This window comes from Myotis yumanensis, unplaced genomic scaffold (assembly GCF_028538775.1).
Source record: "Myotis yumanensis isolate MYYU_CA2020_CCGP unplaced genomic scaffold, mMyoYum1.0.hap1 SCAF_18, whole genome shotgun sequence".
NCBI classification, from domain to species: domain Eukaryota; kingdom Metazoa; phylum Chordata; class Mammalia; order Chiroptera; family Vespertilionidae; genus Myotis; species Myotis yumanensis.
Genome location: NW_027223769.1, coordinates 28,527,313 through 28,543,219, shown reverse-complemented (window position 1 = coordinate 28,543,219; position 15,907 = coordinate 28,527,313). Strand labels below are relative to the sequence as shown.

The following is a 15,907-nucleotide window of genomic DNA, read 5'->3' as shown; positions in this document are numbered from 1 at the left end:
CATAATTTTGGTTTACTCCGTGCGACTGGAAAGTCCAAAAGTTCCAGACAGTCGACAGAAAGGAGCCGCGCGGGCCGCTCCCTCTCCATGGACCGGGCAGAACCCACAGGGCGGTCCCACCGGGAGTGGCCCGCGGGTCGGCCGGGGGAAGAGGGCCGCGCGGCGGGAGGAGCCAGGTTCCCTGCAGCCCAGCGGCCCGCAAGCGGGGGCGGCGCATGCGCGGCGCGGGCCGCGGAGTTGTGAATGGTACGTTTTGTTTGCTGGAGTTTGGGGCGGGCGGGCGGGCGGGCGCGCGAGGGGAGGGGTGGGACCGGCGGGGGCGGGGCCGACGGGCCAGCGAGGTGGGCGGTGAGAGGAAGTGGCGGCGGCGGCCGGGGGCGGCGGGTGCTGGGTCCGCGCGGGCGGCAGGCAACGGCTGAGGCGGCGGCGGCGGCGGCGGCGTGGGCTGGGCTCGAGCGCGCGGCGGCACCCAGACTCCGGGAGCGGGAGCCCACGCGCGCGGGCGCCTGAAACAAAGGGCTCCGCGGGTTAGCGGTCAGTCGGTCAACGCGGAGCCGGCCAGCGGGTGCCCGCGCGAGCCCGGAGCCCGACCGGCCGGCGCGGTCTCAGGGCGGGAAGATGCCGCGCGTCGTGCCCGACCAGAGGAGCAAGTTCGAGAACGAGGAGTTCTTCAGGAAGCTGAGCCGCGAATGCGAGGTGAGGCGGGCAGACGGCGCGGAGGCCGCGCGGCGCGCCCCGAGTGGGCCCGGGCGGAGAAAAGTTTGGGCGGCGCGGCCCCCGGGAGCCCCGCGCCGGCGCCCGCGGAGGGGGCAATCTCGCCCGGGCCGCCGTCTGCCCGCAGGCTCTGCTTGTCCTTATCGGCGCCGCGCGGGGCGGGCGGGCGGGCGCGCGGGCGGCGCCGCGGATTTGGCTCCTGATTTCGGGCTGTCTCTGCCTCGCAGATTAAGTACACGGGCTTCAGGGACCGGCCCCACGAGGAGCGCCAGGCGCGCTTCCAGAACGCCTGCCGCGACGGCCGCTCGGAAATCGTAAGTCGGCGGGGCGGGGGGCGGGGGCGCCGGGCCCCCGGGCCCCGAGGCGCGCGCGGGTCACTTGTTGCGCGGGGGCTGCGGCGGCCCAGGTCGGTTCCGGACGCCGCGGCGGGTCCCGGAACTGAGCGGGGCGCCGTCTCACTTCCTCCTCGGGATTCAAAATGCGAAAGCAGCTGCCGGCGGGCCGCGCGTCCTCGCGTGGAGACGCTGCCCCGGGACCCTCGGCCGCGGGTCTGTCTCCCAGACACGGCTCGGCGGTGTGCCGTCGGCGCACGGAAACCCGAGGCGGACCGAGCCGGGCCAGGTTAGGTGTAGGCTGTGATCCGAGAGAGGGGGTCGGTGTTTCCAAGACAGGAAACACCCATTCGGAAAAAGAACTGGGCTTCATTCAAGGATCTGGCTCCTGCAAGATAGTGTGTTGGTAAGTCTCTATGTGAAGCTCTCTCCTTCCCAGCATAGCTCAGAATAATAAATCTTTACGCCAGTTATCTATCTATTGTCCTTATAGAGAAAAAAAAAATGCCCTAAAGAACGTGCCGCGATTTTTTCTTAGAATGTTAAACCCTAGGAGAATCAGAGAGAAACCATTATCGTCTTTTTTTTTTTTTTTTTTTTTTTCAAAGCTAAAAAGCATACCCCGTTTGTGCTGCCTGGATTTTCAAAAACCACAGTTGATCTTGAGGCCGTGTTATGGGTGGTAGATTTGGTGCTTTGCCTCCACCAAACCTGATGTTAAAAGAAAAAAAAAAGTGTTCTAGTTTCCCTTATCTCCTTTTGATTTGTCCTGTGGAGGTGCTAATGAAGGGGGAATGAGGAAGCCAAAGAGTGGGTGGGAGGAAAGGAAAGGTTGATTATTTAAAAAAAAAAAAAAGAGTTGAAATACTACGTAATGGCCAAAAATTACTCCGGGATTGGGCCCATTGCATTTGAAGAGACTTGAAGCTACTGTGCAGTTTGAGTTTGGGTTAACAATGGGAGGACATATTGGTACATTTACTTCTCCCACCTCCTTTATAGAGCATCTACTTATTTTTATTGATACATAATTTGTATACATTAAGTTTTCTCCAACAAGACCAAATTTATTTTTAAAGGTTACTTCCATATTTAAAATGAAGGTTTTTTAGAATCATATTACAGAAAATGAGAAGATACTGGCTAAATTTACCAGGAGCTCTAGAACAGTTGGTGATTATTGCATGTTATGAAAGAAAAGCTCCTGCTTTTAGTCCACTGCCAAATTTCTTGAGTAGTTGTAATCATATGACTATAATGTGTAAGACAAATATTTTTTGGTTTTGTTATTGAGTGGTAAAAGAATCATTTATTACTCAGTCCAGTAATTGTATCATCCTTTGCATGTGTTTCCTTTTGCAAAAGGTGATGGTATACCTAACCAGTGGATTTCCTGGAGGTAATTGATATAAAAGATGAGATACAGACTATTGTCAGGACTATTGTAAAGCTGGGGGTTTTTTGGAAACCAAATGAAGAATAGCTATTAACAATTTTTCTGTCATATCAGAACTTTACTGCATGTAATTATGAACTGGGAATATAGTTTAACCCGCAGTGTATCTGAATTACTGTACTATAATGTTGCTGTAATATTTTATAGGTGGCTTGTATTTGTCATAGACTTTCCAGGGATAAGTCAGGCAGATGTTCTAGTTCTTCCTCTCCCAAATATTTCATCCTACAAATTTTAATAAGTTCTTAATATCTGACAAGTATTAAAAGTTGAAGGTACATTGAAAGATTTGCTCTTAAGATGGCATATGTGTCTTAATTTGTTGAATAATGTAACTATTTATATTTGGTAAGGAATTTCACATTACCCTCTCTAGTTTCCCCCCTTTATTTTTTTTTTATTTTTTTATTTTTTTTATTATTATTTTTTTTAAAAGTTCTTTTTTTTTTTTTTTTTAATATATTTTATTGATTTTTTGCAGAGAGGAAGGGAGAGAGATAGAGAGTTAGAAACATCGATGAGAGAGAAACATCGACCAGCTGCCTCCTGCACATCTCCTACTGGGGATGTGCCTGCAACCCAGGTACATGCCCTTGACCGGAATCGAACCTGGGACCTTTCAGTCCGCAGGCCGACGCTCTGTCCACTGAGCCAAACCGGTTTTGGCATAGTTTCCCCCCTTTAATTCAATGCTCTTCACGTGTAAATTACAGTATGGTATTCTTATCTCCTAGAGGGTGGAGACCACATTAATTCTGTGGATATTCATTAATATACTCCCCTCTATGCAGTTACTTTGCACAATGCCTTTTGCATCATAGGTACTTGATTAATTCAGTTTAGAGGTTTGTAATGCCTAAAATTTGTCTTTTGACTTATGAACAGGCAGTAGCTTTTACCTCTTTGGTTATGGAAAATAGATATGGAAAAGGCATTCTTTGGCCTCTATTTTGACAGCAGTTATATACTGTAAAAAATATACATATTTCCCACAATTATTCCCAACCTAAGCTCTGTGATGCTCATCTCTTCTTTTTTTTTTTTTTTTTATATTTTTTATTGATTTCTTATAGAGAGGAAGGGAGAGGGATAGAGAGTTAGAAACATCGATGAGAGAGAAACATTGACCAGCTGCCTCCTGCACACCTCCCACTGGGGATGTGCCCGCAACCAATGTACATGCCCTTGACCGGAATCGAACCTGAGACCCTTCAGTCCGCAGGCCGATGCTCTATCCACTGAGCCAAACCGGTTTGGCGCTCATCTCTTCTTAACTATAAAACTTACCCAGATTTTATGGTAGCATGAATAAAAGTGATCATGGGTGAGGGATAGAATCTATTCTATTTGGTAAACTGATTTATTCCCCCGGTAAGTTCTTACTGTAGTAAAAGTGTTGGAGATGTCTTCAACACTACTGATTAATAAAAGAAAAAAATACTTATGATAGGTATGGTGACTCTACTGGGAGAACAGTAAAAGTCATGTGTATATTTTTAAAATTTTATTTTATTGATTCAAGAGAGAAAGAGATGGGGTGGGGAGAGATTGATTTGTTGTTCCACTTATTTATGCATTCATTGGGTATATGCCCTTACTGGAGATTGAACTGACAACCTTGGAGTGTCAGAACAATGCTCTAACTAACTGAGCTACCTGGCCAGGACAAAACCATATATTTTTAATCCTGAAAATGGAAGGATAAAAACTATGTTGGATTGGCACAATGTGTGCTGTTGTATAATCTATGAAACCATAAAATATAGTCGGGGCAATCTGGAAATCTTACATATAGACAGGGATGCGGGTGTAGCATTTTTATGTTTTCGAAGGTAATTTTCTGAGCTCATGTATGTATAGGTATTCCATTAAAGAGTTCTGTGGTCAAATAAATTTGGGAAATGTTATTCTAGAATGATCTGTTTTTTTTTATCACTTCTATCTCAGAGAGAGGGATCTTGATGAGATAATGGGCATGAAGTGAGGAAGCAGGAAATCTCTTCTGAGGTTGGTGTTCAGACAGGAGGTGAGGTAATAAGATCTGTAGACTGTTTTTACTGAGCATAGAGCTGATTTGGGGTACAGTGGGTGGAAGGATTTGTTACTAGGTGAATACTGAAGAAACTTGCCTGGGAGATTTTGATACAAGGCTTCATTTCATGGGCTGAATCTCTTATTTGCTACCACTGTGCTCTGAGAATTTAATTATCTGAGGGTGGAAAAAGTTAGCTCAAAATTATTTCTTTTATTTAGCAGTTACTTATATATCATTTACTTGATCTGTTCTAAGCACTTTACAAATATTAATTTGTGAGGAAACTGAGGTAGAGTTAAGTAACTTGCCTAAGGACATAGCTAGCAGTCTACTTTTAATTTAAACTATTTAATTTCACTTGATTGTTTTTTAAACTTAGCTAATAGTGGGATAAGATTTTTTTAAGTTACTATTGTAATGACGTTTGTTTAGTGTCTGTTCATAAGAAAGGGTATCCCAGTTGATTAGGGAAATGCTATCAAAACTGTAGAAATTTAGCAGTTAGGTTGACAATTGTACCTAACGGTACCAGTAATAAAAATAGGAAGTATAGTTTTTACCTCTAAAAAAATCTAAGCTGTTAATCATCAGGAGAACTAGAGGATAGTTGAATCAGCTAAAGGCTTTGAACAAATCGCCAGAATGTGAACCCCTTTCAGATGAAGACTCTGATTGAAAGCTTTATGCTTTACAACTTTAATTGGTAAAATAAAACAAAAACATTCTATTTTAATTAATAAAAAAATTCCAACAAAGAAAATTTACATTTAGATGATAAAAAATGTGTTGTTTTTTCAAAATGCTTTTTACTTCTTAATTTCCCTTGGGGAAAAGGGACAGTGTTCCATTTTTGTACTTGGGGGGAAATATAGTTAAATTGCTCAGGGACTACACTGACACTTCATTGAAATGGATTTAGATTGTTCTGTCTGTTGAGCTATCCTAATCTTTTATAAATATGAGATGAATACTCTTTTGTAATAGTCAGATCCAGTTATCCTGAAGTCAGATTTTAGAAAATGCTGTGTGTGTGTGTGTTTTTTAATCACCCAAGGTTTTAGAGAGAATGGGAAGTGCTGTCAGGGCACATGCTAATATATGGTTTATCAGAAGTGGACAGTCCTGTGCATTTTTAACATGGGCTTTAGAGCAAGGGCTATCCAGAAAAATTAAAATATCCCATTTATACAACTTTAAATTGTATGTTTTAGAATTCAACATGTTTAGATCTTCAGTGATTTTCACACTTTAAAAATAAAAGTTTTTAAATTCAGGGATGGTGGCTTCTGGTTAGACATTAGCAATGCACAATCCTAACGTCAGCAAGAACTGACCTGAAAGAAAGTATTGATTTCCATGGCTTGATTTTATATTTAAGCAGCCAATGGCAAATGTCCTCAAAATGGAATCAGATGTTTGTAACTTAATACTTAAGAAAAATGATGAGTGCATGTTTTTTACTTTTAAGTATTCTTGGTGCTGCCTGGCTTAAGACAGAAACTGATGTAAAAATAAATGACTGCCTGCATAATTTATGTAATGTCCTGCTCCTGATCCTGTTTGTATTGATTTTTCTAAAAGGCTTTTGTGGCCACAGGAACCAATCTGTCTCTCCAGTTTTTTCCGGCCAGCTGGCAGGGAGAACAGCGACAAACACCTAGCCGGGAATATGTCGACTTAGAAAGAGAAGCAGGCAAGGTAGGAAACATTTCTTTGTAATTTGAAATACTATGGATTGTTTTATTAGAAATTATCTGATGATTTACATTAATAAAGAGATCATAGTTCTGATTATAAAGGGATATGTTTTCATATTATAAGGATGTATAATTTTAAAAAATCACTCAAACTTTTATATCATTCCATTGCTGATTTCATGTGTATTAACATTCACCTTAGAAAGTTCTAGCCTTTAGTGTACTTTCTTACACGGAGCATTAAAAACTTAATTTCTTTAAATGTTTGGCAGGAAATACTCTTTTTTTACTAAAATATTTGTGACTACAGTGCCGTAAAAAAGAAATTAAGAGAAAAATGAGAAAAGGCTTTGTAGGCTAGGCTTTAAATTTAATAATATTTAGAAATAGCTTTTGGGTAGTTTCTGGTTCTGTTAATAATTTAATTTTGAAGAAACAGCATGAAAATTTTAACTTGGAAATAATTTCTTTGTTTTGAGAAAAAGCTTCTGAGAAAACAAATAGATGTCATAAAATTTTTATGTTGGAAGTTTAATGTTGAAGATGAAAAAATATAAGTGGAAATATTTAAGCTGAGAGCTCTCTTAAAAACTAAGTTAATGTATATTATGGTTTTGGTGAAATTTTAATGAATATTGTGGATTGGTTCATCTTTTTATGTAGGAGTTGACTTCAATATAATATTTAAAGAAAGAAAATTTTAACCTTATTTTATACTTAACTTTTCTCCTGTTTCCTTTGCAGTGTTTCCATACCTGTTTTTATCAACTTGCTAAATTAATTTTCTGTCATGAATAGCATAACCTATCACTTTATTGTAAAACATAAGAAATATCTCAATATTCCTTTGAGGAACTTAAAAAAATTTTGTATTAGAATGTATTAGGTAGGGAAAGGATTTCTTATCTTCTATATATACAATGAAGACTTCTTTGTTTTCTTTAATTTTATGAAATAAGGTTTGATCTTTTGTCAGTGATAAACTAATCTTTGGGAAGGGAGGGGGGAAAATAGGTACAGAATGTAAAAAATTAGTAATAAGTAATTTGCTTTCCTATGTGTTAGCTTTTATGTTTGAAAGATTAAATGAAAATGTTCCAGATCTACTATTTGGTCCTTTTTTTTTTAAAATCCTCATCCTAGGATAGTTTTTCCATTAATTTTTAGAGAGAGTGGAAGGGAATGGGGGCGGGGGGGGGGGGGATAGAGAGAGAGAAAAAAATATTGATGTGAGAGAGACACGTCGATTGGTTGGGGGCTGAGGATTGAGCTTGCAACCAAGGTACATGGTCATGACCAGAATCAAACTGGAACCTTTTAGTCCGAAGGCCGAAGCTCTATCCACTGAGCAAAATTGGCTAGGGGCAAGGGCAGAAGTTTTGAAGCCATTATATGATTTTTGCTTTTTTGGGGGGGGGGGCTATTTGGTACATGTATGTATGACTAAATTGAAGAAATTATTGTTTTCCTTGTTCAAAATGCTTCCTTAAAGTGTGTTGAACATGGTAGCTCAGATACAGCAGACATAGACCAGAAATAAATCCTTTCCTTTCAACTTTTAACGCTAAACTATTTTAACTTCAAAATTGATAATCTCGCCGAAACCGGTTTGGCTCAGTGGATAGAGCATCGGCCTGCGGACTGAAAGGTCCCAGGTTCGATTCCGGTCAAGGGCATGTACCTGGGTTGCGGGCACATCCCCAGTGGGAGATGTGCAGGAGGCAGCTGATCGATGTTTCTCTCTCATCGATGTTTCTAACTCTCTCTCTCCCTTCCTCTCTGTAAAAAATCAATAAAATTTTTTTTTTTTTTTTAAATTGATACCTCACTTGGCTGGTGTCACTCAGTGGTTGAGCATAGACCTAGGAACCAGGAGGTCACAATTTAATTCCCAGTCAGGGCACATGCTGGGTTGCAAGCTCAGTCCCCAGTAGGGGGCGTGCAGGAGGCAGCCAGTCAATGATTCTCTTTCATCATTGATGTTTCTATTTCTATCTCCCTCTCCCTTCCTCTCTGAAATCAATAAAAATACATCTTTAAAAATTGACATCCCAGTGTTACTGAAGTCTTCCAGTGTTTAATAACTATTAAATGGTGTTAACTCTACTAGGAAGTATATTTGCTTGAATTAATTTAATGACATATGTTTACTCGATTGAAGACCATGTTATTTTTGGACTTAAGCCATTGAGATGTTTTTAGTTATATGACCAACAGTACCAAAATTGTTTTAACGGCATATTCTAGTATTTAGAGGATATGTTTTCAAATATATCAGGAAAAGTGATAAAAACAATGTAAGATATCAGGAAACTTGCATTTCATTAATGTTTGTTTTAGAAGTTTTTTTCTGTAAAGGGCCAGATACAAAATATTGTCATTGTGCTCTTGGTTGCAACTACTTATTTCTACTGTTAGAGTGTGAAAGAGGCCATAGACAATGTGTAAACAGATGAGTGTGGCTGTGTTCCAAGAATGATAACACTGGCAAAAAAAATCAGTTTCTTTAGATTTAAATCTGTAGATGTTTATGTGTAGGTCATTTATTTCTCAAATATAATTTTGCCAACACCTGTTCTACACTAGTAGAATCTACAGGAAAAAAAGCATTTTAAAGCAAACAAGAAAACAACTGTTCATATTACACCATACTACTGGGATAAAGTATGCCAGAGAATTTGGAAAAAAAGTACTGACCAATGTTTTTTCATCTGTGGAGTTCATGGGTCTTTTTCTCTGCCTCCTTTTTTTTTTTTAATATATTTTTTATTGATTTCAGAGAGGGAGATAGAAAAATCAATGATGAGAGGGAATCATCGACCGCCTGCTTCCTGCATGCCCCCCCCTGGTGACCGAGCCCACAGCCTGGGCATGTGCCCCTGACCAGAACCAAACCTGGGACCCCTCAGTCCTCACGCCGATGCTCTGTCCACTGTGCCAAACCAGCTAGGGCTCTTCCTCTTTTTTTATGGTCTCTTCCTCTTTTTTTATGGTCTCTTTCTGGTAACTATTAGCTTCTATTTCTATCTCAACATGGCTAGGACTAGAAGCAAGGAAAAACTGAAGAAAACTTCCGCAAATGTTAATTATTTACCTCTGCTCCTTATATTGGATCACAAATCAATGTCTTCCACATACTCTCTACCAGGTTACTTCCTGAAGCAGCTTAGTTTTCTTCCCATTCATACCCAGCTTTGAGAAAACTAGTGGTTAATAAGGCTTTAGAATTAGGCAGAATTAAGTCCTGGTTTCATTTGCTACTATGTAACTTTGGGCAAATTATTTAATCTATGGTTTTATTGTAAAATGAGGTTAATGCATACTTTCTAGGATTGCCCTAGTGATTGAAATAGTGAATATAAAGTGCTTAGCCTAATACCTGACACAGTTACAAAGAGTTCATTCAGAAAGTATTTGTTGAACACCTATTATATGTACTGAGCACTTCCTAGGTACTTGTGATACATCAGTAAACAACAACAACAAAAAGATTCTACCCTGGAGGTTGTTTTATGGCAGGAGTGGAGGAGTAGACAATATACGTAATAAATAAATTATATATTATGTTGCAAAGTGGTAAGTGCTCTGGGAAAAAAAGAAAAAGTAGAGTAAAATAAGGATGAGCAGGTGTGTTTGCAGTTAATCAATAAGATGGTCTGGGTAAAGAAGATCATATTTGAGCAAAGATCTGAAGGTGGTTAGGAAATGATGAGCCATTTGGGTATGGGGAAAGGTGTTCTAGACAGAGAAGACCTCCATTGTAAGGCTTTAGCGTGGAAGCATGCACTGTGTGTTGGATAGACAGCAAGCAGGCCCCAGTAACTGGAGTAGACTGAGCAAGGAGAATAGTAGGAGATAAGATCTGGGAGATAAGAAGCCAGTTTGTGTAACCACGGTGGCCATTGTAATGAGGTGGACTTTGAGTGAAATGGAGGGATGTTTCAGGTTTTTGAGCAGGTGAAATACATGATCTGCCATAGATTTTGAAAGGATCACTCTAGCTGCTGGGTTAACAATAGGCTACAGGGGACAAGAGTGAAGCAGGGAGACCAGTTTGACTATTATGGTGGTAGCAGTGGAGGTGGTGAGAAGTTGTCCTAGTATACATGTACTATGAGATAGAGCCAACAGTGTTTGCTTCTGGGTTGAATGTGGAGTGTGAGAGTCAAGAAAGGCTCCAATATTTTTGGCTAGAGCAACTGGGAGTATGGGATTGCTGTCATTTGAGATGGGAAAGGCTGTGGGTGGAACAATTTTGAGGAGCAGTTTAGGACGTGAGTTTGTGGTGGTAGATTGTTATTGCAACTTATCTTTTCTCACCAACTACCCTTAAGTCATGGCACTGCTTTTTAGTAAGTAACCCTTTGTCTGCTTAGCTGAAGAATTCAGTGGCCTTTTAAAAAGAATCAACTCTACTGAAGTATAGTTTACATACAATAAAATGCACCCATTTTAAGTGTATACTTTGAGTTTTAACAAATGTACACACCCATGTGAAAACCACCCACAATCAAGATAATGTTTCAGTCATTCCCAAAAGTTTCCCCATGCCCTTTTACAGGAATCTAGGAGTGGCTTGGCTGGATGGCTCTGGATCAGGGCTGGGGCTGTGCAGTCTCTGAAAACTTGACAAGAGCTAAAGCAGCCACTTCCAAGCTCAACTCGTGACTTTTAGTAGGTGGCTTCAGTTTGTAGTCACGTGTTCTGCTCTGTACAGAGGGAAGAAAATGAAGTCACTCTGCTTTTTATGACCTGTTCCATCATTTGTGTCTTACTCTGTTCATTAGAAGCGAGTCACTAAGTGTAGCCCACACACTCTAGCTCACATTCAGCAGCAAGGCAGGAGATTTATTCTCATACTTGGGTGTGAATACCAGGAGGCTGGGATCATTGGGGCCATCTTGAAGACTGGCTACTACAGTATTCACTTAGGTACGGTGAATTCAGAAAAAATTTGAATGCTAATAGGAAACAGAAGCTACATATTCTCTCTCATTCGAAATATGGCTTCATGGTCTAAGAAAATAGGTTCAGCAAAATCACTTCTTTTATTTATTGAATATTTTCAAAGCAAGGGTCTTTAATAAAGAAGGTTTATTAATGAATAATTGACTATAAATAGGTACTTTGTGTTCAATCAAATCAGATCACAATTTTATAATTTGTCTATCAAATATAGTTGGAACTTTTGTACCCTGGTGTCTAGTGAGCTGTCTACATTGACTCTCAATAAGGGTCTTTTTCAGAAGTTTTAAAATAATACAGTGCAGTGGAAAGAGCTCTGGATTTGAGTCAAAAGACAATCATAACCATTTTCCTTATTTGTAAACTAGAGGCCTGATGCATGAAATTCGTGCAAGGGGCTCGGCCCTGGCAGCTGCAGCGGCTTGCCTCAGCTTCATCCAGAATGTCGTCCGGCTGTCTGGTCTAATTAGCATATTACGCTTTTATTATTTTGGATGGGAATCAGAATGTCTGCCTTATTCATGTATCTCATGTATGTGAGGATTAAATGAGATGCCAGAATATGTGAAAATGCTTTTTAAATTGTGATGCTCTATCCAAAGTTGGGCTATTTGATGGAGTTTTGGTGGTGTAGCATGCCTTAGGTCAAGCTTCACTTCACGTAGCTGTGCAGTGTTGTAATACCACATCTTTCCCAAGTGGTCCATTTTGGTGCCTTAATAAAACCCTAAAGCAAAAATGTTCTTAATTCTTCCTAAATCTAAACTGCTTTCCTCTAATTTAGCTGTCATAGGACAAGGAAAGCAACTGATCAGAATTTAAATCATTCTTACATTAAATTTTTATAGACCAGACAACTCCAGTTCCTTTGATCTTTCCTCTTAGGACCCATTTCTAATTACTTTTTATTTCAAACAAATCAAATTATTATGGTTGACCAAAACTTGTTAGTCTTTAGTGGTAAGATTAATGGCTTTTGCATGCATTCTGTGTTTTATAAAGTCTCATTTGGGATTTTGAATTAATGATTGTATGTCCTTACTACATAATTTAGTTTTTGAGTGTAAAAATAAAGGGTATGCCCTAACCGGATTGGCTCAGTGGATAGAGTGTCGGCCTGCGGACTCAAGGGTCCCAGGTTCGATTCTGGCCAAGGGCATGGCATGTACCTTCGTTGCAGGCATGTACCCAGTAGGGAGTGTGCAGGAGGCAGCTGATCGATGTTTCTCTCTCATTGATGTTTCTAACTCTCCCTCTCTCTTCCTCTCTTTAAAAATTCAATGAAATATATTAAAAAAAATAAAAAATAAATAAAGGGTATGAAAAACATAAACTGAAAACAATGAACTTTACACTGTTTACTATTTTTCCTATGGAAATTGAATATGCTATCTAGTGTTACTACATTGGCAACAGTTGTTTCATTCCTGTTTATAACTTATTATTTTAATGAATAGTCAAACATGTACCAGACACGGAAATAGTTATAAGTATATGTGATTAGAGTACCTACTCTAGCCCTAGCCGTTTGGTTCAGTGGATATATTAGAGTAGGTACTCTTTATTTATTTATTTAAAAAATATTTTTATTGATTTCAGATAGGAAAGGAGAGACAGAAAGAGAGAAACATCATGATGAGAGAGAATAATTGATAGGCTGCCTCCTGCACACACCCCCTACCACGGATCGAGCCCCCAAGCCCGGGTATGCGCCCTTGACCAGAATCGAACCCAGGACCCTTCAGTCCGTAGGCCAATGCTATATCCACTGAGCAAAACCAGCTAGGGCTAGAGTAGGTACTTTTTAAATAAATATTTTTGGTAAGCCATGTTTTTCCTTTCTGAACTTTTATACTTAATCTTTATCATTCTTTTGCATTAGCATCAAATAGCAAAGTAAAATTTAACAGCATTTGATTTAAGGAATGAGGAGAGACTCTTGTTTTAAATGGTTCTCAGAGGCCTGTGACTGCTTCTTCTGGAGCATTTTGCTTACTTGCCTGCAGGATCTTTGTCCCAAAATAAATATTGTGTCTGTTTATATACCATCCACAATTTGGCAGGGCTTAGAGGACTCCTTGATGTTAGCTTTGAGAAATCCTATTCAAGCTCAACAAGTTCCTTCTCCTTCGGCAGCCCAGTCACTCCAAGTAAAAGATATCTGTGGTAAAGCTTTGGAATGTGATTTTCCCCTAGAGAAACTGAAGCAACTTTACAATTAGCTTGTCAGATCTAGATTTTGTGTTTCAATTCAGCTAAAATATGAAGTATATTTTCCAGCACTTAGTTATCAACAGTTTAGTGCATTAAAATAAGTAATCTGGCTTTTAAAAATGTTTTAAGTATACTATAATAACTGAATTAGAATTATAAAATTTAGCGCTGGAAGTCATATGTTTATATTTTTTAAAGAAAAGCTTTTATTTCAATAATTTTTAAATCCAAGAGGCAGAGTTGACTGGTTTCCTGAACAAATAAGAATGTTTAAAAATTAAGATGTCAGCTGTAGCCGGTTTGGCTCAGTGGATAGAGCATTGGCCTGTGAACTGAAGGGTCTCAGGTTTGATTCTGGTCAAGGGCACATGCCTGGGTTGCGGGCTCCATCCTCAGTAGGGAGCGTTCAGGAGGCAACTGATCAGTGATTCTCATCATTGAGGTTTCTATCTCTCCCTTCCTCTCTGAAATCAATAAAAATATATTTTAAAAAATTTTTTGAAATTTTTTAAAAATCCTCACCCAAAGATATATATATTTTTAAATATATTTTATTAATTTTTACAGAAAGTAAGGGAGAGGGATAGAGAGTTAGAAACATTGATGAAAGAGAAACATCAATCAGCTGCCTCCTGCACACCCACTACTGGGGATGTGCCCGCAACCAAGTACATGCCCTTGACCGGAATCAAACCTGGGACCTTTCAGTCCGCAGGCCGACGCTCTATTCACTGAGCCAAACCGGTTAGGGCCCAAAGATATTTTTTCCATTGATTCCAGAGAGATTAGAACGGGGGGCGGGGGGGAGAGAAACATCGATGCAAGAGAGACATATTGGTTGCTTCCTACATGGCCCCTACTGGGGATTTAGCCTGCAACCCGGGCATGTGCCCTTGACCGGAATCGAACCCAGGACCCTTCAGTCCAAAAGCCAATGCTCTATCCACTGACCAAACCGGTTAGGGCTACTATAATATTTTTTAGAAATTCTTACAGAGATGACAGGAATGGATTGCAAAAAATAACATCTGCCTCTTTTATTTTATTACTAGTGGCTCTGTGCACGAAATTCATACACGTTAAAAGGGGATTAATTAGAGGAAATATTTTAATATTGCTATTTGCCCTTTCTCTATAATAGAAGTGTCAGAGATGAAAGAAAAATGAATAAAATGTACATGAAAATCTTCCTCCTGTCAGTCTGGGACGCACCATGGGGCCCAGAGTCAAGTCCCTGCCCACTCATGCGCACCTCAAAATTGTGTGAGACCCAAACCCAGCCCCCTCCCCCCTTTGGGCTAGATCCAGACTCGTCTGGTCCCACCCTTGTCAAGCCCCGCCAGGCTGGGGGTGCAGCCTCAGGTCCCCTGGCCCAGCGCTGGGGCAGAGGGCGCGGCCTGAGGTCCCCTGTAAAGCCCCGCGGGTGCGGGACACAGCCTGAGATCCCCTGTCAAGCCCCACCGGGTGGAGGGTGCGGCCTCAGGTCCCCTGGCCTGGCACCAGGATGAGGGGCGCGGCTTGAGGTCCCTGTCAAACCCCATTAGGGTTGGGGTGCAGCCTCAGGTCCCTGCTGATTGGTTGTTAAGGCTTGTTATGGGAACTTGGCCTCCACTGTGGGTGCAGCCATCTTGTGTTACGAAAACCCCACCTCCGCTGTGGGTGCAGCCATCTTTGTGGTGGAGTGATGGTCAATTTGCATATTCCCTCTTTATTATATAGGTTATTTTATCTTAATTAAGAAAAATGAATTTTTAAATTTAATTTTGTATGCTATTTTGACTTGAAATTATACCTCCTGGTCCAGAACATTTCCTGACTTTTTTTTTTAAATCCTCACCAGTGGATATGTTCTTATTGATTTTAGAGAAAGAGAGAAACAGCAATTGGTTGCCTCCCACATGTGCCCAAATGGGATCGAACCTGCAACCTTTTTGGTGTGCTTGACTACGCTCCATCCAGCTGGGGTCATTTCAGGACTCTTAAATATTCATTGCTTGCTTTGAATTATAGAATAAAGATGGCAGAACTAGTAAATTGTTTGTTTTTTAGGGAGGGGATAATATTCTTTTTTTTTTTTTTTTTTTTAAGGAAATCTTTTTATTTACTTCTAGAATAGCTTTACAGGCCATACTTAGAGAATTTCAACTAAGAAGAATCTTTGTCTTTCTTTTTACACCAAGCAACCTACACAACAGGCGTGGTTGCTTTTTCGATAATATTCTTTTTAAAAATATATATGTTTTTATTGATTTCAGAGAGGAACGGAGAGGGAGAGGGAGAGAGAGAAACATCAATGATGAGAGAGAATCATTGATTAGTTCCTCCTGCATGCCCAACACTGGGGATGGAGCCTGCAACCTGAGTATGTGCCCTGACCGGGAATCAAACCATGATCTCCTGGTTCATACATAGGTCAACACTCAACCACTGGGCCAACCAGGCAATACAGTATATTCTAAAGTCATGCAAAGTGTTCACAATATCTATTGTTCTA

The 15,907-nt window shown here is 40.6% G+C and overlaps 1 protein-coding gene across 6 annotated transcripts in view; it reads left to right on the top strand.

Annotated features, from left to right (window-relative positions):
• Positions 1 to 401: 401 nt before the first annotated feature.
• CBFB (core-binding factor subunit beta) overlaps positions 402 to 15,907 on the top strand; it is a 54,238-nt gene continuing 38,732 nt past the window's right edge. Inside the window, exons 1-3 of one of the 6 annotated variants that reach the window (XM_070398281.1) lie at positions 402 to 696; positions 942 to 1,028; positions 6,119 to 6,235. In XM_070398281.1, coding sequence (XP_070254382.1) covers positions 619 to 696; positions 942 to 1,028; positions 6,119 to 6,235 — 282 coding nt within the window. In that variant the 5' untranslated portion in view covers positions 402 to 618. The remainder of the gene's footprint in view (positions 697 to 941; positions 1,029 to 6,118; positions 6,236 to 15,907) is intronic. The other 5 variants (XM_070398279.1, XM_070398277.1, XM_070398276.1 and 2 more) reach the window with 5 other exon arrangements.